At 41.7% G+C, this 25,679-nt stretch overlaps 1 protein-coding gene across 1 annotated transcript in view; it reads right to left on the reverse strand.

Moving 5' to 3' along the window:
- LOC120468246 (uncharacterized) overlaps positions 1 to 18,290 on the reverse strand; it is a 167,872-nt gene extending 149,582 nt beyond the window's left edge. The window contains exons 1-2 of the mRNA XM_089129139.1: positions 18,217 to 18,290; positions 17,265 to 17,474 (exon numbers count right to left, since the gene is read on the reverse strand). Coding sequence (XP_088985265.1) covers positions 17,265 to 17,322 — 58 coding nt within the window. The 5' untranslated portion in view covers positions 17,323 to 17,474; positions 18,217 to 18,290. The remainder of the gene's footprint in view (positions 1 to 17,264; positions 17,475 to 18,216) is intronic.
- Between the last annotated feature and the right edge of the window lie 7,389 nt (positions 18,291 to 25,679).

Consider the following 25,679-nt stretch of genomic DNA (forward strand, 5'->3'; position numbering starts at 1 on the left):
AGAGATCGGCAGAGCGCGTGCAATTACCTGCGTCTGTCTTTGAAGTCGTGAAAAGCTTGTCGTGTCAAAGGGAAGCGAAATATTTGTTGCATCATCATTTTAACGTCCTCTTCACGGGTATTTTCCCCATAAATTCGCGTCAGCGCTGGTCAACATCCCAAAGCACAAAGAAGCCGAGGGCAAATAAAATCAGTGAGTCACGCATTGAATCAATGCTATGCGTCTCTAATAAGTGAAGCATTAGCTTCAGCGTTGCCCATATGCGACGCATTGCTGCTCAGCTGAGCCTTGAAAAGTTGAACCTCAATGTTAAAAATAATTAACATCTTGCTTCTTTACATCTCTTTTAATGAATCAGCTTTTTAAAACATGTTCGTTGAATGAACGGTTCAATAACTCGCTCAAAGTCCGTTGTTATAACAATATGCGCGCTGAGTGAAAGTCTTTCAATGCACAAATACTGTAGACGCTGTTTAGTTTCGGTTACATTGGTTACTGAAAATGTCCTCGTTTTTGTCCACATCGTAAACTTTATTTATATAGCAACAAAAACATATAAATTAAATAAATAAATGGCGGTAATACCGCATAACGCCCTATTGAGCCACTCAACATTACCACGAGGGAAATTCCATAACCGCGACAGCCCTACACGAGTTAGTATCTTGAGGCCACGAGTTACTATCTTGAGGCCACGAGATACTATCTTGAGGCCACAAGATAGCTATAACTAATTTTTTTGCCAAAGTGGGACCAGGGGGGCTCTGAATATATTGGTTCAAAGCAGCTTTTTATTATTCAATGACACAAGGCATATTCACATTATTACATTAAAATAAGCTGCCATGAAATTAAAGAAAAAATAAACAAAAATTGGAAAACTGCCGCGGACTCGCTACATTCCCTTTAGCACATCTAGTGGATGCATAACGCAAACCCAGTCAAACGTTTGACTGCAGTATCTTATGCGCCTTATAATCCGGTGCGCCCTATATATGAAAAATGTTCTAAAATAGGTCATTCATTGAAGGTGCGCCTTATAATCCGGTGCGCCTTAAAGTGCGGAAAATACGGTATAAGAAATATATAAAGTTGCATTATTATCTCTTAAATGTCACTCTTAATTGAACGTGTTCGTTCGTCTTTGGCTCAAAGCCACTTCCTGCAATCTTTTCTTCGCAGAAGCTTCACGTCTATTTCAAGTGAGTGAGATAAAATATTTTAACTCATAATAACATTTTGTGCCCATTTTTTCCCCCAGACGTATTTTTGGTATAGGGGTCAAAGTTAACTTGCCTTGCGTTCACTATAAGTTACAACAGAGGGTGATGGTTACTCAAGACGATCGGGAGATTTGAAGTGTTTCTATTACAGCGACTTTTTTGTGCATGTTCTGCAGACAGGGTGACCATCCTCGATTAAGTTTTTTGGACTTTTGTAAAAACCTAAATATGACCACACCTCAGATTTGGTCCTCTTAAAAGGCTGAAAAATTTCCCGAGCACAGTCACTGCCTTCCGCAATTCCTTCTCGAAAAAAAAAAAAAAAAAACTGCGTGCCTGCGTCAGACTGTCGACATGATTTATAGTGAGTTGTTAAAATCGCGATAATCAAACACAATTTTAATGATAATTACATTTTAAACGATAATACTAACCGTCAGTACATTTTATTGTGGTTTATAGTGAAACCTGTAATCGTCCCATCTCTAATGTATATAAAACAGATTAAAGCAACAAAACAATGAAAGAAAATGAGAGATAAGAGGTAGAAAGTGGTCAACAGTATGGCAAAATCACAGAAAAAGGAACCTTGAGATAGAGACACAAAGATATCAAATCACGCTAAATGGAGTGAACAAATCTTAAATGCTCTGAAAGCTTGATAAAACGAATACTAGCACAAATGGTTCTCTTATGTTGCTGAGCAAGGAAGGCGCGTGGTTGTGGTGTCCTTCTCCGTGGTTCTTCCGGTGTATGGAGACACGGCGGATTTAAAGTCCCTTGAATTCAGGCTAAGTTCATTTCACCCGTCTGTGGAAATGAACAAAGTAGAATACGAAATGGGAAAACAAAAGAAAACTAAACTAAATGGACTGAAAAGGAGATCTCGAAGAGACATGTTGAAGAGGGATGAAGATGAACCCTTTTCCACCAAAGCATTTTGAGAGTCGGTTCGGAGCCGGTGCCTGCGCGCGAACCAGTTCTTTGTGTTTCGACAGCCAAAGAACCGGTTCTCGGCCAGGAGAACTGGTTCCAAAGCGGCACCAACTCTTTGCTGGACTAGAACCGTTCTTTTACCACGTCATGCTTACGTCGGGGGCTGGGGCGGGTTTAGATGTGTTCTTAACATATTTTCTGACCATAATAAAGGATCGCACAGCCAAGTGCGTTTCTATTTTTGTAATTTTTTTATTGAAGACATTATAATCAAAGAAGAAAACAGTCACAATATAGAACAAATAAATGGAAAGAAAAGAAGACACAAGACAGGGGGCTTCATAACTTATCAGAAAAGTTTACATATCAAACGAAAAGATTAAAAGACTTACATATTTTCATTGTTTTTAAAGCTTTCTTGGTACACGAGTTAGAGATAATCCGAAAGTAATGTTGTACTTGCAAGCGTTTCTAGCTAAGACGTATAGCGACGTACACAGTGACGTAACGACGTCGTTCCCTGGGCACTCTCAGTGGAAAAACAAATAGGTTCTGAAGCGGTTCGCAAGTTGAACCAACTCCGAACCAACTTTGAACCAGCACCAGTTCCGAACCAGTTCTTTTTTTGTGGAAAAGGGGTACATGTGAACATCAAGATAATGTTTGTATGTGAAATTGTTTCAAGATTGATGACATACATGCGGCTTCTCTCCAATGTGAATCCTCTCATGTGTTTTCAGATGTGATGATTGACTGAATCTCTTGTCACAGTGTGAACACTTGTAAGGTTTTTCTCCAGTGTGGATCCTCTCATGTGATTTCAGATATGATGATTGACTGAATCTCTTGTCACAGTGTGAACACTTGTAAGGTTTTTCTCCAGTGTGGATCCTCTCATGTCTTTTCAGATATGAGTAACTGAATCTGTTGTCACAGTGTGAACACTTGCAAGGTTTTTCTCCAATGTGAATCCTCTCATGTCTTTTCAGATGTGATGAGTGACTGAATCTCTTTTCACAGTGTGAACATTTGTAAGGTTTTTCTCCAGTGTGGATCCTCTCATGTGATTTCAGATATGATGATTGACTGAATCTCTTGTCACAGTGTGAACACTTGTAAGGTTTTTCTCCAATGTGAATCCTCTCATGTCTTTTCAGATGTGATGAGTGACTGAATCTCTTTTCACAGTGTGAACATTTGTAAGGTTTTTCTCCAGTGTGGATCCTCTCATGTCTTTTCAGATATGAGTAACTGAATCTGTTGTCACAGTGTGAACACTTGTAAGGTTGTTCTCCAGTGTGGATCCTCTCATGTGTTTTCAGAGATGATGATTGACTGAATGTCTTGTCACAGTGTGAACACTTGTAAGGTTTTTCTCCAGTGTGGATCATCTCATGGGTTTTCAGAGATGATGATTGACTGAATGTCTTGTCACAGTGTGAACACTTGTAAGGTTTTTCTCCAGTGTGGATCATCTCATGTGTTTTCAGATTTGATAATTGACTGAATCTCTTGTCGCAGTGTGAACACTCGTAAGGTTTTTCTCCAGTGTGGATCCTCTCATGTGTTTTCAGATGTGATGATTGACTGAATCTCTTGTCACAGTGTGAACACTTGTAAGGTTTTTCTCCAGTGTGGATCCTCTCATGTGATTTCAGATATGATGATTGACTGAATCTCTTGTCACAGTGTGAACACTTGTAAGGTTTTTCTCCAGTGTGGATCCTCTCATGTCTTTTCAGATATGAGTAACTGAATCTGTTGTCACAGTGTGAACACTTGCAAGGTTTTTCTCCAATGTGAATCCTCTCATGTCTTTTCAGATGTGATGAGTGACTGAATCTCTTTTCACAGTGTGAACATTTGTAAGGTTTTTCTCCAGTGTGGATCCTCTCATGTGATTTCAGATATGATGATTGACTGAATCTCTTGTCACAGTGTGAACACTTGTAAGGTTTTTCTCCAATGTGAATCCTCTCATGTCTTTTCAGATGTGATGAGTGACTGAATCTCTTTTCACAGTGTGAACATTTGTAAGGTTTTTCTCCAGTGTGGATCCTCTCATGTCTTTTCAGATATGAGTAACTGAATCTGTTGTCACAGTGTGAACACTTGTAAGGTTGTTCTCCAGTGTGGATCCTCTCATGTGTTTTCAGAGATGATGATTGACTGAATGTCTTGTCACAGTGTGAACACTTGTAAGGTTTTTCTCCAGTGTGGATCATCTCATGGGTTTTCAGAGATGATGATTGACTGAATGTCTTGTCACAGTGTGAACACTTGTAAGGTTTTTCTCCAGTGTGGATCATCTCATGTGTTTTCAGATTTGATAATTGACTGAATCTCTTGTCGCAGTGTGAACACTCGTAAGGTTTTTCTCCAGTGTGGATCCTCTCATGTGTTTTCAGATTTGATGATTGACTGAATCTCTTGTCGCAGTGTGAACACTCGTAAGGTTTTTCTCCAGTATGAATACTCTCGTGCAGTTTTAAATGGTCCGCTGTAGTCTTTGAGCGACTCAAGGGTTTTCCTCCAGGTTGGACATGTTTCTCCTCCACTTCACTCAGTTCTTCTCTCTCCTCCTTCACTTCTCTCAGTTCTTCTCTCTCCTCCTTCACTTCTCTCAGTTCTTCTCTCTCCTCCTTCACTTCCATCAGTTCTTCTCTCTCCTCCTTCACTTCTCTCAGTTCTTCTCTCTCCTCCTTCACTTCACTCAGTTCTTCTCTCTCCTCGCTCTCTTCAATCAGGTCTGACAGGAAAGGAAAAAGTTGTTAAAAACAATTTTCAGTACATAAATATAATTCAAAGAGAGAAAAATAAAGTGAAAGGACATGAAAGTGAGCCCTGATATAAAAGTAGAAATTAGACAACTGCTTTGATAATTTGATGCCTTTTAATAAATTGATTATACAGTGGGTAGAGAAAGTATTCAGACCCCCTTAAATTGTTCACTCTTTATTATATTGCAGCCATTTGCTAAAATCATTTAAGTTCATTTTTCCCCTCATTATTGTACACACAGCATCCCATATTGACAGAAAAACACAGAACTGCTGACATTTTTTCACATTTATTAAAAAAGAAAAACTGGAATATCACATGGTCCTATGTATTCAGACCCTTTGCTCAGTATTTAGTAGAAGCACCCTTTTGATCTAATACAGCCATGAGTCTTTTTGGGAAAGATGCAACAAGTTTTTCACATCTGGATTTGGGTATCCTCTGCCATTCCTCCTTGCAGATCCTCTCCCGTTCTGTCAGGTTGGATGGTAAACGTTGATGGACAGCCATTTTCAGGTCTCTCCAGAGATGCTCAATCGGGTTTAAGTCTCTGGCTGGGTCATTCAAGAACAGCCACAGAGTTTTTGTGAAGCCAGTCCTTCGTTATTTTAGCGGTGTGCTTAGGGTCATTGTCTTGTTGGAAGGTGAACCTTCGGCCCAGTCTGAGGTCCAGAGCACTCTGGAAAATATTTGTCCAGGATATGCCTGTACTTGGCCGCATTCATCTTTCCCTAGATTGCAACCGGTCGTCCTGTCCCTGCAGCTGAAAACAGTGAGGATTTCGTAATGGCCGCTCCATAGCAGACATGGTTTTATGTGTCCGTCAACTACAAGTGATTTGTCCTTGCTCCTACCATTTTCTGAATTTTCTTCTCTGACCTACTACGCTGTGCCTTCCCTGATGACTCGGGTATCCTTCTACATACCCGCAGCTCAGGAAAACTGTTCAATCTGGCCAGACTGCGGGCGAAGACTAAAGTGTGCCATGTTCTGGTACGTGAGCTGCTTCATGCTGATGTTCTTTATGCTTTGTTGCCCACTCAGAGGCAGATCTACAACTACTCTGCTCATCTTTTGCTGCTGCATGTCTAGAGTTTGGTTTGCAGATTAGTCCCATCAAGATAGTTATTCTTGCCCAACCTGCAACCCTAAACCCTACAGTATACATTAACAACACATGTCTATCTGTGGTAGACAAATTCACCTACCTGGGTTCCACAGTATCAAACAACAATAACCTTGATGCAGAGCTTGACATACGCATTGGGAAGGCATCAACAATGTTTGGAAAATTGAGCAAGCATGTCTGGCACAACAAGAACCTCTCATTGCTCCCCAAAGTCCGTGTGTACCATGCATGTGTATTGAGCACCTTACTATATGCAAGTGAGACATGGACAACATACAGGAGGCACGAACATCGCCTTAACGCCTTCCATTTCCGCTGCCTTCGTTCCATACTCGGTGTGTATGCTGGAAGGATCATTTGCCAAACTCTGCCATACTTGAGAGAACTGGTTCTAGTGACCTGTACACCATCCTTCGCTAACGCCATCTCCGTTGGACAGGGCATATATATCGAATGAACGACATTCGCCTTCCAAAAATCTTGATTTATGGTGAGCTGGCAAATGCCCCCCACAAACATGGTCGCCCCCATCTACGTTTTAAAGACGTCATTAAGAGGGATCTTCAGGCTTTCTCCATCAACCTGGACAACTGGGAGGCACTTGCAAATGACAGAACCAAATGGCGCACAGCAATTAACAAAGGCCGCAGGGAATCTCAGGAGGCTTACAAGTAATTTCTGGAAGAGAATGAGCAGTGCCTGGTTTTCTCCACACATACCGCTTAGAATTAAGGCAAAAAAGTTCTATCTTGGTCTCATCAGACAAGAGGATCTTATTTATCACCATCTTGGAGTCCTTCAGGTGTTTTTTAGCAAACTGCATTCGGGCTTTCATGTGTCTTGCACTGAGGATAGGCTTCCGTCGGGCCACTCTGCCATAAAGCCCTGACTGGTGGATTGCTGCAGTGATGGTTGACTTACTTCAACTTTCTCCCATCTTCCGACTGCATCTCTGGAGCTCAGCCACAATGATCTTTGGGTTCTTCTTTACCTCTCTCACCAAGGCTCTTTTCCCCCGATAGCTCAGTTTGGCCAGACGGCCATCTCTAGGAACGGTTCTGGTCGTCCCAAACTTCTTCCATTTAAGGATTATGGAGGCCACTGTGCTCTTAGGAACCTTAAGTGCAGCAGAAATTTTTGTAACCTTGGCCAGATCTGTGCCTTGCCACAAGTCTCTGAGCTCTTCAGGCAGTTCCTTTGAACCTCATGATTCTCACTGGCTCTGACATGCACTGTGAGTCTATAAAGGTCTTTTATAGACAGGTGTGTGGCTTTCCTAGCATATCATCTTCTTCCGCTCATCTGGGGCCGGGTCGCGGGGGCAGCAGTCTAAGCAGAGATGCCCAGACTTCCCTCTCCCTAGACACTTCCTCCAGCTCTTCTGGGGGGATAGAGAGGCGTTCCCAGGCCAGCCGGGAGACATAGTCTCTCCAGCGTGTCCTAGGTCTTCCCCCGGGGCCTCCACCCAGTGGGACGTACCCGGAACACCTCCCCAGGAAGGCGTCCAGGAGGCATCCGGAACAGATGCCCGAGCCACCTCAGCTGACCCCTCTCGATGTGGAGAAGCAGTGGCTCTACTCTGAGCTCCTCCCGAGTGACCGAGCTTCTCACCCTATCTCTAAGGGACCGCCCAGCCACCCTGCAGAGAAAGCTCATTTCGGCCGCCTGTATCCGGGATCTTGTCCTTTCGGTCATGACCATAGGTGAGAGCACCACAACAGACCGGTACATCGACCGCTTTACTGCTGAAGCTGCACCGATCCGTTTGTCAATCTCCCGTTCCATCCTTCCCTCACTCGTGAACAAAACCCCAAGATACTTAAACTCCTCCACTTGAGGAAGGATCTCTCCACCAACCTGAAGTGGGAAAGCCACCCTTTTCCGGCTAAGGACCATGGCCTCGGATTTGGAGGTGCTGATTTTCATCCCAGCCGCTTCACACTCGGCTGCAAACCGTCCCAGTGCATGCTGAAGGTCCTGGTATGAAGGGGCCAACACGACAACATCATCCGCAAAGAGCAGAGATGAAATCGTGTAGTCCCCAAACCTGACACCCTCCGGCCCCTGGCTGCACCTAAAAAATTCTGTCCGTAAAAATTATTAACAGAACCGGCGACAAAGGGCAGCCCTGCCGGAGTCCAACATGCACCGGGAAGAAGTCTGACTTACTACCGGCAATGCGAACCAAGCTCCTGCTTCGGTCATACAGGGACCGGACAGCCCTTAGTAAAGGACCCCGGACCCCATATTCCCGGAGCACCCTCCACAGGCCGCCTCGGGGGACACAGTTGAATGCCTTCTCCAAATCCACAAAACACATGTGGACTGGTTGGGCAAACTCCCATGAACCCTCCAGCACCCTGTAGAGAGTATAGAGCTGGTCCAGTGTTCCACGGCCCGGACGAAAACCGCACTGTTCCTCCTGAATCCGAGGTTCCACTACTGGCCGTATTCTCCTCTCCAGTACCCTGGCATAGACTTTCCCAGGGAGGCTGAGAAGTGTGATCTCCCTGTAGTTTGAACACACCCTCTGGTCCCCCTTCTTAAAAAGAGGAACCACCACCCCGGTCTGCCATCCCAGAGGCACTGTCCCCGACCGCCACGCGTTGTTGCAGAGGCGTGTCAACCAAGACAGCCCCACAACATCCAGAGACTTGAGGTATTCGGGGCGGATCTCATCCACCCCCGGTGCCTTGCCACCGAGGAGTTTCTTGACTACCTCGGTGACCTCAGCTAGGGTGATGTACGAGTCCACCCCTGAGCCCTCAGCCTCTGCTTCCAATGGAAGACGTGACGGCGGGATTGAGGAGGTCCTCGAAGTATTCCTTCCACCGTCAGACGATATCCCCAGTCGAGGTCAACAGCCGCCCACCCCTACTGTAAACAGCATTGGTAGGGGACCGTTTCCCTCTCCTGAGGCGCCAGACAGTTTGCCAGAATCCCTTCGAGGCCAGCCGATAGTCCTTCTCCATGGCCTCACCGAACTCCTCCCAGGCCTGAGTTTTTGCCTCCACGACCACCCTGGCCGCAGTCCGCTTGGCCTGCTGGTACCTGTCAGCTGCCTCCGGAGTCTCACGAGCCAACCAGGCCCGATAGGACTCCTTCAGCTTGATAGCATCCTTTACTTCTGGTCCTCGACAGGCACCAGACACATTACGGCCACAGCTCCGAGCAGCCGCTTCGACAATGGAGGTGGAGAACATGGTCCACTCAGACTCAATATCTCCAGCCTCCCTCGGGATCTGGTTGTAGCTTTACCGGAGGTGAGAGTTGAAGATCTTTCTGACAGGAGATTCGGCCAAACGTTCCCAGCAAACCCTTACAGTACGCTTGGGTCTGCCGAGTCTGTCCAGCCTCCTCCCCCGCCATCGGATCCAACTCACCACCAGGTGGTGATCAGTTGACAGCTCCGCCCCTCTCTTCACCCGAGTGTCCAAGACATACGACCGCAGGTCAGATGAAACGACCACAAAGTCGATCATCGACCTACGACCTAGGGTGTCCTGGTGCCACGTGCACTGGTGGACACCCTTATGCTTGAACATGGTATTCGTTATGGACAAACTGTAACTAGCACAGAAGTCCCATAACTTAACACCACTCGGGTTCAGGTCGGGGGGGGGGGCCGTTCCTTCCAATTACGCCCCTCCAGGGGTCACTGTTGTTGCCCACGTGAGCGTTGAAATCCCCCAGTAGAACAACAGAGTCCCCAGTCGGGGCACTTTCCAGCCCTCCTCCCAGAGACCCCAAGAAGGCCGGGTACTCTGCACTGCCGTTTGGCCCGTAGGCACACACGACAGTGAGAGACCTATCCCCGACCTGTAGGCGCAGGGAAACGACCCTCTCGTTCACCGGGGTAAACTCCAACACATGGCGGCTGAGCTGGGGGGCTATAAGCAAACCCACACCAGCCCGCCGCCTCTCACCATGGGCAACTCCAGAGTGGTGAAGAGTCCATCCTCTCTCAAGGAGTGTGGTTCCAGAGCCCAAGCCATGCGTAGAGGTGATCCCAACTATCTCTAGTCGGAACCTCTCAACCTCACGCACAATCTCGGGCTCCTTCCCCGCCAGTAGGTGACTGAGGCTAGATTCTCTCTAAGGCTAGATTCCGTGTCCAGGGATCGGGTCGCAGAGGCCCCTGCCTTCAACTGCCGCCCAATCCTCTCTGCACCGGCCCCTTACGGCTCCCTCCTGCAGGTGGTGAGCCCACGGGAAGGCTTTCCTAATCAAGTGGCTTTCCTAATCAAGTCCAATCAGTATAATCAAACACAGCTGGACTCAAATGAAGGTGTAGAACCATCTCAAGGATGATCAGAAGAAAGACAACACCTGAGTTAAATATATGCGCGTCATAGCAAAGGGTCTGAATACTTAGGACCATGTGATATTTCAGGGGTTTTTTTAAATAAATGTGCAAAAATGTCAACAATTCTGTGTTTTTCTGTCAATATGGGGTGCTGTGTGTACAATAATGAGGGAACAAATTTAAGGGGGTCTGAATACTTTCCATACCCACTGTGTATATATATATATATATATATATATATATATATAGATGAAGTTCTTGAGGTGAATGCATACCTCGACACTAGGGGTCTAACAACTAAAAATCAAGTCAGGAATCTTGGTGTGTCTCTAGAATCAGACCTTAGTTTCAGTAGTCATGTCAAAGCAATAACTAAATCAGCATACTATCATCTGAAAAATATTTCAGGAATTAGATGCTTTGTTTCCAGTCAAGACTTAGAGAAACTTGTGCATGCTTTCATCACCAGCAGGGTGGATTACTGTAATGGCCTCCTCACTGGCCTTCCCAAAAAGACCATAAGACAGTTGCAGCTCATACAGAACGCTGCTGCCACGATTCTGAGCAGGACCAGGAAATATGAACACATCACACCAGTCCTCAGGTCTTTACACTGGCTCCCAGTTAAATTTAGGATTGATTTTAAAGTATTATTACTTGTATATAAATCATTCAATGGGTTAGGACCTCAATATATTGCAGATATACTCACTGAATATAAACCCAACATATTACTCAGATCACTAGGATCACATCAGCTAAAAATACCAAGGGTTCACTCTAAGCATGGAGAGTCTGCTTTTAGCTATTATGCCAGCCGCAGCAGGAACCAGCTTCCAGAAGAGATCAGGTGTGCTCCTACAGTATTCACACTCAAATCCAGACTCAAAGCACATCTCTTTAGCAATGCATTTACTGAATGAGCACTGTGCCACTGTACATCTGACTGTTTTTACTTTTTACTGTACTGCTTTAACTGCTTTAATACTGCTACTGCTCTGACTGGAAGAGATTTTGATGGAGAACGGGAGAGTCTTCACTCCGATGAGGCGAGGGAAGAAGTAAATTGCTTAAACTGTTGCTGAGAGAGTCGTTAAGGGTAATGGCAGCAGAAACGTGCTCTGTGGGGGCCCCGCCGGGCACTACTGGTGTCGCACCACCCCAGCAGAGTACGTCCCTGGGCTGGAGGTCGAGTTGCACCGTAAACCAGCCCAATCTCTTCCATCTCAGATAGGGGTATACTGGAAGAGATTTTGATGGAGAGCGGGAGAGTCTTCACTCCGATGAGGCGAGTGAAGAAGTAAGTTACTTATACTGCTAAGAGTATAAGAAGTCGCTGAGAGCGTTGTTAAGGGTAGAAAAGTGCTCTGTGGGGGCCCGCTGGGCATTACTGGTGTAGCACCACCCCAGCAGAGTACGTACGACGCTCTAGGTCCCTGGGCTGGAGGCCCAGTTGCACCAGCTCAATCTCTTCCATCTTAGATAGGGGTATTACTTTATTTTATTTTTACTCTTAACTGTTTTTATTTATATTGATTGCATTTACTGAATGAGCACTGTGCCACTGTTCATCTGACTGTTACTGTACTTCATTTTATTTTTGATTCTAAATTGTTTTATTTACTGTATTTTATTTTTATTATTATGACTTTTTTAATTCTAAACTGTTTTAATTATTCTGATTTCTTTCGATTATTTTAATTTCTTCCATGTAAAGCACTTTGAATTGCCACTGTGTATGAAATGTGCTATATAAATAAACTTGCCTTGCCTATATATGAAGAGTTCAGATGCAAAAGCCTCTAAATGCCATTTGAAATTTTTTTCTAGAATGACCATTTTTATCAAGCTTGTATATTTAAGTTCAGTGATTTCACTTAAATGGCAATGATAATTACCTATTAATTGTTATTTAAGTGAAATTACTGAACTTAAACGTACAGTATGCGATTTTTGGCCACCAGGGGTCACTCGTTTAAAATAATAACAAAAGACGTACTTTGATGACGTCGGGAAAGAGCGTGGGCTCACGGGAGTTGCTGTCGCTGTCAATGACAACCAGCTCAGCTCATGACATCATCGGTTCACAAAATATACGGATATACGGCATCTCTCTGTAGATTTAGCTTGTCAAGAAGCTTTAAATGCAACGCCAATGTTTACCTGTGTCATGCTTCTCCTTTCCCAAACCCTTCTCGGGTTATATTTTTCACCCGTACGTTTGAGCTTTAGCTAATGAGCTGGCTGTAGCAGCAGAACGTGCAGGCAAAGCGTAATCGTGGTCCATAACAACAATACAGACGAATATAAGTATTTATATTACGCTCCTTCAATGAATGAACTATTTTAGAACATTTTTCATATATAGGGCGCACCGGATTATAAAGCACATAAGATACTGCAGTCAAACGTTTGACTGGGTTCGCGTTATGCATCCACTATGTGCTAAAGGCTAAAGAGAATGTAGTGAGTGCGCGGCGCCGGAGGTGAGGCGTTTATTTAGTAAGCATGAGCGCGCTGAAGCGGGCACGTACATTCGCAGCCTGACTCATGATGAGTATTCAATGTGCGCGGCTCGCTAACAGCAACAGTTGGCTGATTTGAATGAGACGACACGGTTACTGTGAACGGGGAGCGCTTTATGCGTGAGCAGCACCGGGGACAGTGTGTCTGTTAAGAGTGAGCGCTCGTGAGCGGGCACGTGATTTACACACATAAAAATACGTACTACTTTTTTTTCTTCGTCATTTTCTTTGCTTTATTGGCGGTAGTCCAGTGTTCCCCTTTGTGTTTGGCGGTTTCCGCAAGGAAGTTAGAGAAAATAGAGGAGTCAAAGGTTATATGACGCCATACACGGGCGACGAAACGGAAATAAAGAAACGTCCCGTGTCTTCGAATTAAACTATAAGTTTCTCCGTATTTGAAAGTTGGTGGAAACTGTCGGGATAATGTAAGTACACATCTAATAGAAATATATAACATAGATAAAGTTATTTTTGCTATTTTTAAAGCAGAAAAATTACATATTGTGGCTTTAAATATACAAGTTTGACAAAAATCATCATTAAAGAAGAACATTTCAAATGGCATTTAGAAGCTTTTGCATCTGAACTCTTCATATATATATATATATATATATATATATATATATACACATACAAATCTATATTTAATAAATTAGATACATTTAATAAACTTATATTTTTGAAAAATCTTTTAAACATGCTCAGGCCATATACTTTAAATGGCAACTTCTTGAATCTGCAATCCCATTACAGTTTTTTCACAAAAAAAGTCATTGTTTAAAGGGTTAGTTCACCCAAAAATGAAAATTAAGTCATTAATTACTCACCCCCATGCTGTACCAACCCTGTAAGACCTTCGTTCATCTTCGGAACACAAATGAAGATATTTTTGATTAAATCTGAGAGGTGGATCACTCCTACATAGGCTTCCTAAGGGACTGGCACTTGACGGCCCATAAAGTCATTAAAGAAAATGTTTAAATATTCCATGTGACTACAGTGGCTCAATTATAACTTTATCATGCGACAAGACTACTTTTTGTGCGAAAAAAACAAAACATAAATAAAGACTTTATTCGACTGTTCCATTACTTCCTTGTGGGCCTTGAGACGAGAGTGGAAGAGATTTCCAGAACGCATGCGCGAGAACTGAGATGAGGACGTTCTTCTTTGACTACTTCTTGTTACCGGCTTCTCACCGCTTACGAGTATTACCGCCACCTACCGTATAAGCTGATATACATGCTGATAACGTCATCTTATACGGTAGGTGGCGGTAATAGAGAGCCTAAGTCCCGCCCCCCCTCTTCCGGCTCATGGGACCTTATTTCGGAAAAAATATGAATGGAAGTCAATGGCAAGAGACAACTTATCTTTTTATTCCATCTGAACTGCGCCCTGAATTACACATATGATGTTTGTCAATTTAAAAGATAATTATGAAAGTCAAAAACGTCGCAGTTTGTCATGAAACAGAAAAGTAACATTTAGTTTTATGTGAAAATCGCTCAATGAACTACATCTCCCGGGAAGCAAAACAACGAGTGAGATCCGCTGCTCATGTGTGTGCAGTCTGGTACAACACACTCAGGTATGACGGCGTAACGTTACGATTATAACGTAAGACTATAGAAACAATGACAGACATTAGCCTCAGCAAAGTTAGCTTCATTCATTGAGAGAAAATATGCGCCTTTGGGGTTTGTAGTCTTTGTAATTACGTAATTTCACAGTCTTATACCTCAACGGTTTCACATCAAACTGCGACTTTCTTGACTTTAAAATGTATCTTTTAAATTGACAATCATCAAGCGCTATATAAATAAAGGTGACTTGACTCGCAGTAACATGTTTATGCCGGCTACAAATGTACACTTCACAAGATGGATTCGATTAAATCTGCAAGATTTGTGAAATTAAATGTTAGATATTCAGAGATTTGCTTAAATGATGTAGATGCACATTTGCTGAATGTTGACAGGAAAATGAGAAAATATTTTAGGCTGATTGTTTGCCTTTTCTGTTACAAATAATATCAAAGCAAACGCATTACTTTCACATACCTTTTACTTTATTTGATTACCAGTTCTGAAGCCCCCAGTTCTGTCCAACATTAGATATGACTGACAGAGATCATAAACTAATGAAGACTCAGGCGCTAGTGTTCTCTGCGTCACCCTTCAAAATAAAAGTCAGCAGCACCATCAAAATAAAAGTCCCGCTTCCAACACATCGGCCAATCAGAAAAAATTTCCGGCCAATGCCGATATTTCAAATATAGGCCGATATATCGGTCGACCACTAGTAAAAAAAAGCAGCCACAGAATGTGATAAACTTCACATGCTCAAAGTGTAGAGTGGCAGCGGCTTTAACTAGTTTTAAATGAACCATTTTTATTAGCATTATCTGTGTCCTACATGTTTCACTCAACCCTGTTACTCCTGACATGATTTTCCTCCTTTCAAAAACAGCATTTCTTAAAACTGTAACACACAGGAAGTGACATAATCTGGGCTTTTTCTATTGCATGATGGGAAGACAAGAGAATAATCTGAACCCATTTTCTTTTTTTATACAAACTGTATCATTGACTGTATTCATCAACCCTGTTACCAAAGTTACTGTAAGAAGAATCTCTAAACCTATGAATAACTTATGATATCAGACGAATAGGGCTGGGCGATATATATCGTTACCGCGATAGAAAACGTCAGTCGTAACAGATTTTTTAATTCCGTGTATACCACGAAATGCAAATAAGGGGTCGTGGTTAACTCCCGTGCAGCGCGCGTGAGACTGATGCTGAGATTTGTCAAAGAAACATGGAGAAAGCAGATCAAGAGGATCCACAAAGGAATTACATTTTCTAAAGGATTGTTGTTAACGTGATATGTTCGGGGGAAAGGCAGCCGTCAACTTGAGCAGAGCAGCAGCACCCAGGCTACAGTTTAGACGAGTGCACGTTCGCAACGGGGAAAGCATGAAGTTACTTGATAACAACATTTCATAGGCTATATCAATATCATTACGAGAAATAACCTTAAATAATGTATAGTTATCCGCATCTTTCCTTCTCTTATGTATAGTTACTTTTTAAACATGAAAATCGCATTCAGCATGAATGAACATCCTGCTTGTTAAAACGAATGTATAATCCTGTTTCTGAGGCAAAATTACTAAATATGCAGCGCGAATTATATATTTTTTAACTCCAAACAATTGCCTACTGAACCAGTTGATAAAATCTTCCTCTGATTCGATCCGTGATTTCAACTTCACTCTCAAATTAATCGATCGCATTTTGTTGATTTAAAAGACGCGCGCGTGGACATGTACTGAAAGGGAACGCGCGGTGTTCGACGCACTGTTATAAGGTGTGTATAATTTAAACTACTTAGTCAACACTAACAGTAGCTTGCTGCGGTTTGGTTTTCATATTGCTGCTCTCCTTCTTGTCACTTCTGAACTGACGGGTTGCCAGATATAACAAAAAGAGCAAAACAAGCCCGTTAAAACAACAGTGCAGTCTCCGGTTGTGCAGGAATACCCTTCTCCGTTAAAAACGCAGTATAATAAGCACATGTGGTAAAAAAAAATATATATAATTATATTATATATATTATAATTATATTTTAAACTGATTGATGAAGTAAAGCAATGCATGAGATTGAAAAATTATTTAAAGATGAAATGCACAATTAAAGTTGTATTTAATATCAATCTGTTGTGGGAAGTTCATCTAAAAGTTTGAGTGTTTTTTGTTTACTACATTTTGATATAAAAATAGTTTACCAAATAAATAATTTACCAAATAAAATAAAAATAAAAAAAGGTGACATACTTTTCATTTCTAAAGTATTTGGGTTTATTTATTATACAAAGACCTTTTTGTCTTTTTTTTTTTGAGGATAACTATATAAATAACTATATCGTGAAATATATCGTTACCGTGAAATAAAATTAGTCATATCGTGAAACACAATTTTGGTCATATCGCCCACCCCTACAGACGAATATAACTTTCAGTAACTTGATGTTTCCTGATTATTCTTAAAAAATAATACTTTTGTAAACTGTTGAAAATGACTAATATTCTGGTAACATTGTTGCAAATTGGGAACCAGATATAAAATAAAACAATTTTATAATTGTTTTATTGTTGAAAACGAAATAAAATAATCTCATGTTGACAATCAATATAAACATTTCTCAAATCTCCATTTACTGACCATTTGTTGAAACCCCCTAGAACGTTCTGTAGCATTGCATTGATTAACTGTTTATCTAAAAGTGATAAAGTGCTTGAATGTTTCTAACATAAATGTTCTCCAGCATCATGAATGAATGAAGAATAAACACCAACCTCTTTGTTCTTCAGGATCTTCAGTGTGTTTCATTCTGCAGGGTTCTGGATCACTCATGTTCTCACTGTCTTCTTTAATAAACTCAGTCTTGGCAGATTTCAGCTCTTCGTGATGCTCGTCTTCACTTGTAGCTGATGGGAATTTACAACATTTATTGGAGAATTGCAGTGGGAGGAGCTTCACTGATGATGTGATTGCAGTGGGAGCAGCTTCACAGATGATGTGCAGGATTGGAAAAAAGAGATTTTGCGGGGGAAAAAAAGAGATATTTTTATTAAATAACATTTGAATAAACTTTATAAATTAATGATTGATTAATTGATCATTAATTTAAACGACGATTGATCAATGGGAATTTGTGAAAATTGACATCCCTAAATGACACTCATCTTCATCAACCACTACAGATATATAATTACAGCAGCATAATGTGTCCAACTTAATCTACATATAGTTTGATCTTATGATTCATTAATCAATATATCATAATAACATTTTATATGCGCAGAAACTGAAAATTACCATAAAACTTGTGAAAATAAAGAGCACCATTGATCCAAGAGTATGGACACATATTTATTAGTAGGCTATTGCTTTAATGTCTCGCGTGGCTCATTATAGGCTGTAAAGTATATGAAATTATTAAAGTAAAATAACTATCATTTGGCAGATCTGTTCCAGTATGACACTTGAGATCGAGATCCATTCATTCCCTTTATAGATCTTAAACTTTGACTTGACTTGACCAAACAACAAAATCGCTCAGGTCTGAATGAACTCCATATTCTCCTCAGACTCGCTGCTGCTGCACTAACTGTTTATTTCAGAAGGAAGACGCCAGAAAAGACGCACAAGTATCTCTGTGATCGATGAAAACAACACAGAAATGAGTCTGTCGCTTAATCAAACTGTATAAAGTGTGTGTGATGGTTGTGTAAAGATGAGAAATACCGTGAACTGCTCTCCTCGCCTCAGAAGACTCGACGCTGAAACTCAACGAGGGTAGTAGAGGGAGACGGCGCGAGCGAGCGGTGACGTCATCAGCCTCCAACGCACGCGCATACGGGACACCCCCGCAGCCAATCAGCTCCCGCTTCTCGGGAGCTGTAATTCATTGAGCAATTTTCACATAAAACTTAATGTTACTCTTGTTTTATGACAAACTGAGACTTTGTTGACTTTCATAATTATCTTTTAAATGGATAAACATCAATGACTTCAGGGCACAGTTCAGACGGAATAAAAAGTTAAGTTGTCTCAGCATTGACTACCATATTTTTCCCGAAATAAGGTCCCATAAGCCGGAAGCGTATGCTCTCTATATCGAGCTGGTAAGTCCCGCCTATCCGTAAAACTCCAAGTGGACCTGAAAAAGCGTCAATTGTGAATGAGAGAAAATAATTATTTTCTGATCCCGAATTGTGGCATGAATGTGAAAATATGTTGTCTGTGAATTTTTTTTAATATAATTTTTCATGTAACGAGTTTGACAGTATATTGTATGATTATTTGGCTAGCAGTTGTTGAACAGAAAACGAGAAAGACAGCACGTTGCATATGTGACGTCACCGCATAACACATTTTCCCTCAACAAAGTACAAATCACGGTGCGATAAGGAATTAGATCCAGATGCCTGTGTGTGTTTTGTACCCAAATGTCACCATTCAAACGATGGTTTCCCAGATAGCAAACTGACATTGAATCAACGTGGAAATATGACATCGAAACAACGTTGATCTGACATTGTTCTGCTCATCGAATTAACGTTGAACCAACGTCAGTCGCGTCATTCTTTCAAAACTAACGGAAAATCAACTTGAAATCAATGCGTTGTTTCAACGTTATGAAAGCAAACCAATTTTCGATTTCATTTAGCTTTGAAGAATGCCGCGTCTGACGTTAGTTCAACGTTAATTCGATGAGCAAATCAACGTTGTTTCAATGTCATGAGAGACGTCGTTTCCACGTTGATTCAATGTCAGTTTGCTGTCTGGGTTGTTTAGCGGGATCCGTGTGCTAGTTGTGGTGACGTATCTGGCGAATATCATCGTGTGTGTCATTTTTTTCACATTATTTAATCTATGATGATTGTTTTAATATTCTGTTGAATGGATCGATACGTTTTATAGGCTACTTTATCCATTTGTTGTGTCAAATGAAACAATATAAATTGATGCTGTAAACAAAATGACACTATAGGCTATAACTTTCAATCTTGTGTAGCCAACTTATTATTTCATGTAGCCTACTTATTAAGTCCATGAGGCCGTAGGGTGTCTCATTTTTCATTTCAGGTCTCACAAGGTTGCTCACGCATACTTTGTGGTTGATATGAGCCCTCACCAATGCAAGCTCTACAGCACACATCTTCTCAACAGTCAAAGCGGGGTTACTGCCCGTCATGCACAGTAACCCTAAAGGCCGCCAGCCAGTGCCTTTAGATAAGTGATGATAATAATCTCATATGATTAATCCTATTAATAAATTCAGTGATTCAGAGAGTACATGATTGTTTACGTTTCTCAGTTTTAATGTTGTCTGTTGAGTTTCCAGCAGATGGCGCCAAATCTCCATTCAGACTGATAACGTTTGATCTTCCGCTGAATCAAACCGTTTTAGACGCTTTCATTCATACGAGGATTTATTAATCTGATCAGGTCACCGTTATTATACATTACAGCATCATATCTGGGAGATTATTGTTGGCAGAATAGTAATAATACTATAATAATACTTAGTATCTTAGTATCTTCAAGTTAGTATCTTGAGGCCACGAGTTAGTATCTTGAGGCTACGAGTTACTATCTTGAGGCCACGAGATACCATCTTGAGGCCACGAGTTAGTATCTTGAGGTCACGAGTTAGTGTCTTGAGGCCACGAGATACTATCTTGAGGCCACGAGTTAGTATCTTGAGGTCACGAGTTAGTATCTTGAGGTCACGAGTTAGTATCTTGAGGCTACGAGTTACTATCTTGAGGCCACGAGTTACTATCTTGAGGCCACGAGATAGTATCTTGAGGTCACGAGTTAGTATCTTGAGGTCACGAGATAGTATCTTGAGGCCACGAGTTACTATCTTGAGGCCACGAGTTACTATCTTGAGGGCACGAGTTACTAGAGTTACTATCTTGAGGCCACGAGTTAGTATCTTGAGGCTACGAGTTACTATCTTGAGGCCACGAGATACTATCTTGAGGCCACGAGTTAGTATCTTGAGGTCACGAGTTAGTATCTGGAGGCCACGAGATACTATCTTGAGGCCACGAGTTAGTATCTTGAGGTCACGAGAGAGTATCTTGAGGCTACGAGTTACTATCTTGAGGCCACGAGTTACTATCTTGAGGCCACGAGATAGTATCTTGAGGTCACGAGTTAGTATCTTGAGGTCACGAGATAGTATCTTGAGGCCACGAGTTACTATCTTGAGGCCACGAGTTAGTATCTTGAGGCCACGAGTTACTATCTTGAGGCCACGAGTTAGTATCTTGAGGCCACGAGTTACTATCTTGAGGCCACAAGATACTATCTTGAGGCCACGAGTTAGTATCTTGAGGCCACGATTTACTATCTTGAGGCCACGATTTACTATCTTGAGGCCACGAGTTACTAGAGTTACTATCTTGAGGCCACGAGTTAGTATCTTGAGGCTACGAGTTACTATCTTGAGGCCACGAGATACTATCTTGAGGCCACGAGTTAGTATCTTGAGGTCACGAGTTAGTATCTGGAGGCCACGAGATACTATCTTGAGGCCACGAGTTAGTATCTTGAGGTCACGAGAGAGTATCTTGAGGCTACGAGTTACTATCTTGAGGCCACGAGTTACTATCTTGAGGCCACGAGATAGTATCTTGAGGTCACGAGTTAGTATCTTGAGGTCACGAGTTAGTATCTTGAGGTCACGAGTTACTATCTTGAGGCCACGAGTTAGTATCTTGAGGCCACGAGTTACTATCTTGAGGCCACGAGTTAGTATCTTGAGGCTACGAGTTACTATCTTGAGGCCACGAGTTACTATCTTGAGGGCACGAGTTACTAGAGTTACTATCTTGAGGCCACGAGTTAGTATCTTGAGGCTACGAGATAGTATCTTGAGGTCACGAGTTAGTATCTTGAGGTCACGAGATAGTATCTTGAGGCCACGAGTTACTATCTTGAGGCCACGAGTTACTATCTTGAGGGCACGAGTTACTAGAGTTACTATCTTGAGGCCACGAGTTAGTATCTTGAGGCTACGAGTTACTATCTTGAGGCTACGAGTTACTATCTTGAGGCCACGAGTTACTATCTTGTGGCCACGAGTTAGTATCTTGAGGCTACGAGTTACTATCTTGAGGCTACGAGTTACTATCTTGAGGCCACGAGTTACTATCTTGTGGCCACGAGTTACTATCTTGAGGCTACGAGTTACTATCTTGAGGCCACGAGATAGTATCTTGAGGTCACGAGTTAGTATCTTGAGGTCACGAGTTAGTATCTTGAGGCCACGAGTTACTATCTTGAGGCCACGAGTTACTATCTTGAGGCCACAAGATAGCTATAACAAATTTTTTTGCCAAAGTGGGACCAGGGGGGCTCTGAATATATTGGTTCAAAGCAGCTTTTTATTATTCAATGACACAAGGCATATTCACATTATTACATTAAAATAAGCTGCCATGAAATTAAAGAAAAAATAAACAAAAATTGGAAAACTGCCGCGGACTCGCTACATTCCCTTTAGCACATCTAGTGGATGCATAACGCGAACCCAGTCAAACGTTTGACTGCAGTATCTTATGCGCCTTATAATCCGGTGCGCCCTATATATGAAAAATGTTCTAAAATAGGTCATTCATTGAAGGTGCGCCTTATAATCCGGTGCGCCTTAAAGTGCGGAAAATACGGTATAAGAAATATATAAAGTTGCATTATTATCTCTTAAATGTCACTCTTAATTGAACGTGTTCGTTCGTCTTTGGCTCAAAGCCACTTCCTGCAATCTTTTCTTCGCAGAAGCTTCACGTCTATTTCAAGTGAGTGAGATAAAATATTTTAACTCATAATAACATTTTGTGCCCATTTTTTCCCCCAGACGTATTTTTGGTATAGGGGTCAAAGTTAACTTGCCTTGCGTTCACTATAAGTTACAACAGAGCGTGATGGTTACTCAAGACGATCGGGAGATTTGAAGTGTTTCTATTACAGCGACTTTTTTGTGCATGTTCTGCAGACAGGGTGACCATCCTTGATTAAGTTTCCCTCTGGACTTTTGTAAAAACCTAAATATGACCACACCTCAGATTTGGTCCTCTTAAAAGGCTGAAAAATTTCCCGAGCACAGTCACTGCCTTCCGCCATTCCTTCTCGAATAAAAAAAAAAAAAAACTGCGTGCCTGCGTCAGACTGTCGACATGATTTATAGTGAGTTATTAAAATCGCGATAATCAAACACAATTTTAATGATAATTACATTTTTAACGATAATACTAACCGTCAGTACATTTTATTGTGGTTTATAGTGAAACCTGTAATCGTCCCATCTCTAATGTATATAAAACAGATTAAAGCAACAAAACAATGAAAGAAAATGAGAGATAAAAGGTAGAAAGTGGTCAACAGTATGGCAAAATCACAGAGAAAGGAACCTTGAGATAGAGACACCAAGATATCAAATCACGCTAAATGGGGTGAACAAATCTTAAATGCTCTGAAAGCTTGATAAAACGAATACTAGCACAAATGGTTCTCTTATGTTGCTGAGCAAGGAAGGCGCGTGGTTGTGGTGTCCTTCTCCGTGGTTCTTCCGGTGTATGGAGACACGGCGGATTTAAAGTCCCTTGAATTCAGGCTAAGTTCATTTCACCCGTCTGTGGAAATGAACAAAGTAGAATACGAAATGGGAAAACAAAAGAAAACTAAACTAAATGGACTGAAAAGGAGATCTCGAAGAGACATGTTGAAGAGGGTTGAAGATGAACCCTTTTCCACCAAAGCATTTTGAGAGCCGGTTCGGAGCCGGTGCCTGCGCGCGAACCAGTTCTTTGTGTTTCGACAGCCAAAGAACCGGTTCTCGGCCAGGAGAACTGGTTCCAAAGCGGCACCAACTTTTTGCTGGACTAGAACCGTTCTTTTACCACGTCATGCTTACGTCGGGGGCTGGGGCGGGTTTAGATGTGTTCTTAAAGCAGAACTAAGTAACTTTTTTTACCTTAACTGAACAGCTTTGGAGTCATTGTAATGTTAATATTACTGATTTCGTGTTGAATGGTGATCATCTCGCACCCCCCTGGTGCCTGTGAGCCGCAAAACCACCCTTGCAACTTTGGGCCGGCGGCTCGCCGGCCTCAGTGTTAGGAAGTATCGTGAGATTTCAGGTCTCGCGAGGTAACGAATTGCTTTACGGCACTATACGCGCACACGCATGCGTACACGCCCCCGGCCATCCAGGAGCCGGCTAGCTATAAGAAAAAGGTAACGCTAGATATTGAATTCTTCAAGTTTTCGTGATGGCTGATGTAAAAGAAGAAGAAGAAAGCTCGGAAGTGTTTATCAGAGAAACAAAGAAAGAGAAAACGGACCGGCTTTTTCAGAATAGAGAGAACTGCAAGAAAGCGAAGCCTGCAAAACCGATGCTGACCTGGCCTTCTTGCTGTTGCACTTGTAAGTATCTTTATAATAAACTGTGTTTAATGTTTGTATTTCTTGTAATTGTGACCTCGGGAGTCGGGATGTTTGCTATTGTCTGTTTTTTTTATTATTATGCTAGCTGTCTGTTACCGGCTTACTAGTACGTTAGATACTGTAACTTAGATGTTAGCATTTTCATTAGCAAACAAACTTGCTTGTTTTCTGTAAGTAAGTGTTTTGTCCGTTCCTCTATCAGGGTTTATTTGTGTTTCTCAGATCGCCTATAAATCGATATGAAATTCTACAAATTATGCATTAGTTTAGCTTGTCGTCAGCCTCAGAATTAGTAACGTTATACTGTGCTGCTGACTTGATATATAATGCATAAACCGACACGAGAGCTGCTAGCTAATAATGCAACTTTTTTATATTTATTTACCCACATTTACACAAACAGAACTATAAGTAAACGAGAAATTGCATTGCAACTTCACACATGCAACTCCATCTGTGCTAGTTTGACCTTGTGTATAAATGATATGTTGATAAAAGATTGATACATTTTCTTTTTCCTTTTTAGCTACAAGCATTAGCAAGTGTTATCAACTCCGAGGCACCCCAGACCACCTGTACCACCGGTCTCAAGCTTCAATAATAAAATAAACAAACTTGCAATAAACAAATTAAACGTGTTTGACTTTCTTTGGTCAATCGTTACGATAGACAACTCGGATCACCAGAAAAATGATGAATGTAACGTAACATGTATTTTGATAATGCATAATCAAAGTAGCTATAGCTGTAGGCTAAACTAAAAATAAATAAATAGCGGAAATTTTTCTTATAGTATTATTGATTTTTAACCATAATGTTACTGATAACGTTTGGTAACACAATAAAAATATACACTATCTCAACATTTGAATAATATTGTTCTGAGAATCATACATACCTCAGTGGACATGGCTCGGGCGTCAGTTTGGTTTGAAATGTGCTGGGGACAGAGACGCATTCGGAAGGGCATTTTCAAAAGTGCTGGGTAACGCATTCATTCTTTTTTTCTCTTTTGAGTAGGTAATGTTTTGAAAGACGATGTCCTGTAGCTTCCTGATGCACATAAATAAAAATGAGCACAATGTCCGAGTATAGTGGGTATATAGAAAATATACGCCCTTGATATGTACAGTGATGGTCCGTCCAGAGGTAGAATTCCGCACTCGAATAGTTTTTATTTCCCCCTCATCAAAACCAATAATGTTTATCAGTGGTTGAATTGATATAATGTTTATCAGTTGTTTTATATGTTTTGATGAATGGGGAAAAATATACGAGAGAGGAATTAGAAACCATGAGAAAAAGGGACACGTTTGTGTGCATTTTGATTTGTGATTTCACCGGAAAGAATCTCCGCAACGGATTGAAGCGCGTTTCTGAGAGAAGCCAACACATTTCAGTGCTAGATCGCCTGTTATTTAACAAACAAATAAAACGAATGCTGTTAACTGGAGATGTTTTAATTGCATTGGTACATCTGTGCCGCGAGATGTTTCAAAAGTGGTGGGGACGGACAAAATCCGTTTGTTCGCCGGCTTCTCTGAAAACAAATTCACATGACCTGCCTGAACGAGATGGGAGGGGGAGTTGACAACGAGTTTACGACAGTTTTCTCATATATATATACTCCGAAACTGTAGGGGGAGCTCGAGAGAGAAACCTGCGAGAAAACAGCAAAGAAGTTTCCAGTCTTACTGAGCGCTGCTTTAACATATTTTCTGACCATAATAAAGGATCGCACAGCCAAG

Source organism: Pimephales promelas, chromosome 3 (assembly GCF_988280905.1).
Source record: "Pimephales promelas chromosome 3, fPimPro1.hap1.1, whole genome shotgun sequence".
NCBI classification, from domain to species: Eukaryota; Metazoa; Chordata; class Actinopteri; order Cypriniformes; family Leuciscidae; genus Pimephales; species Pimephales promelas.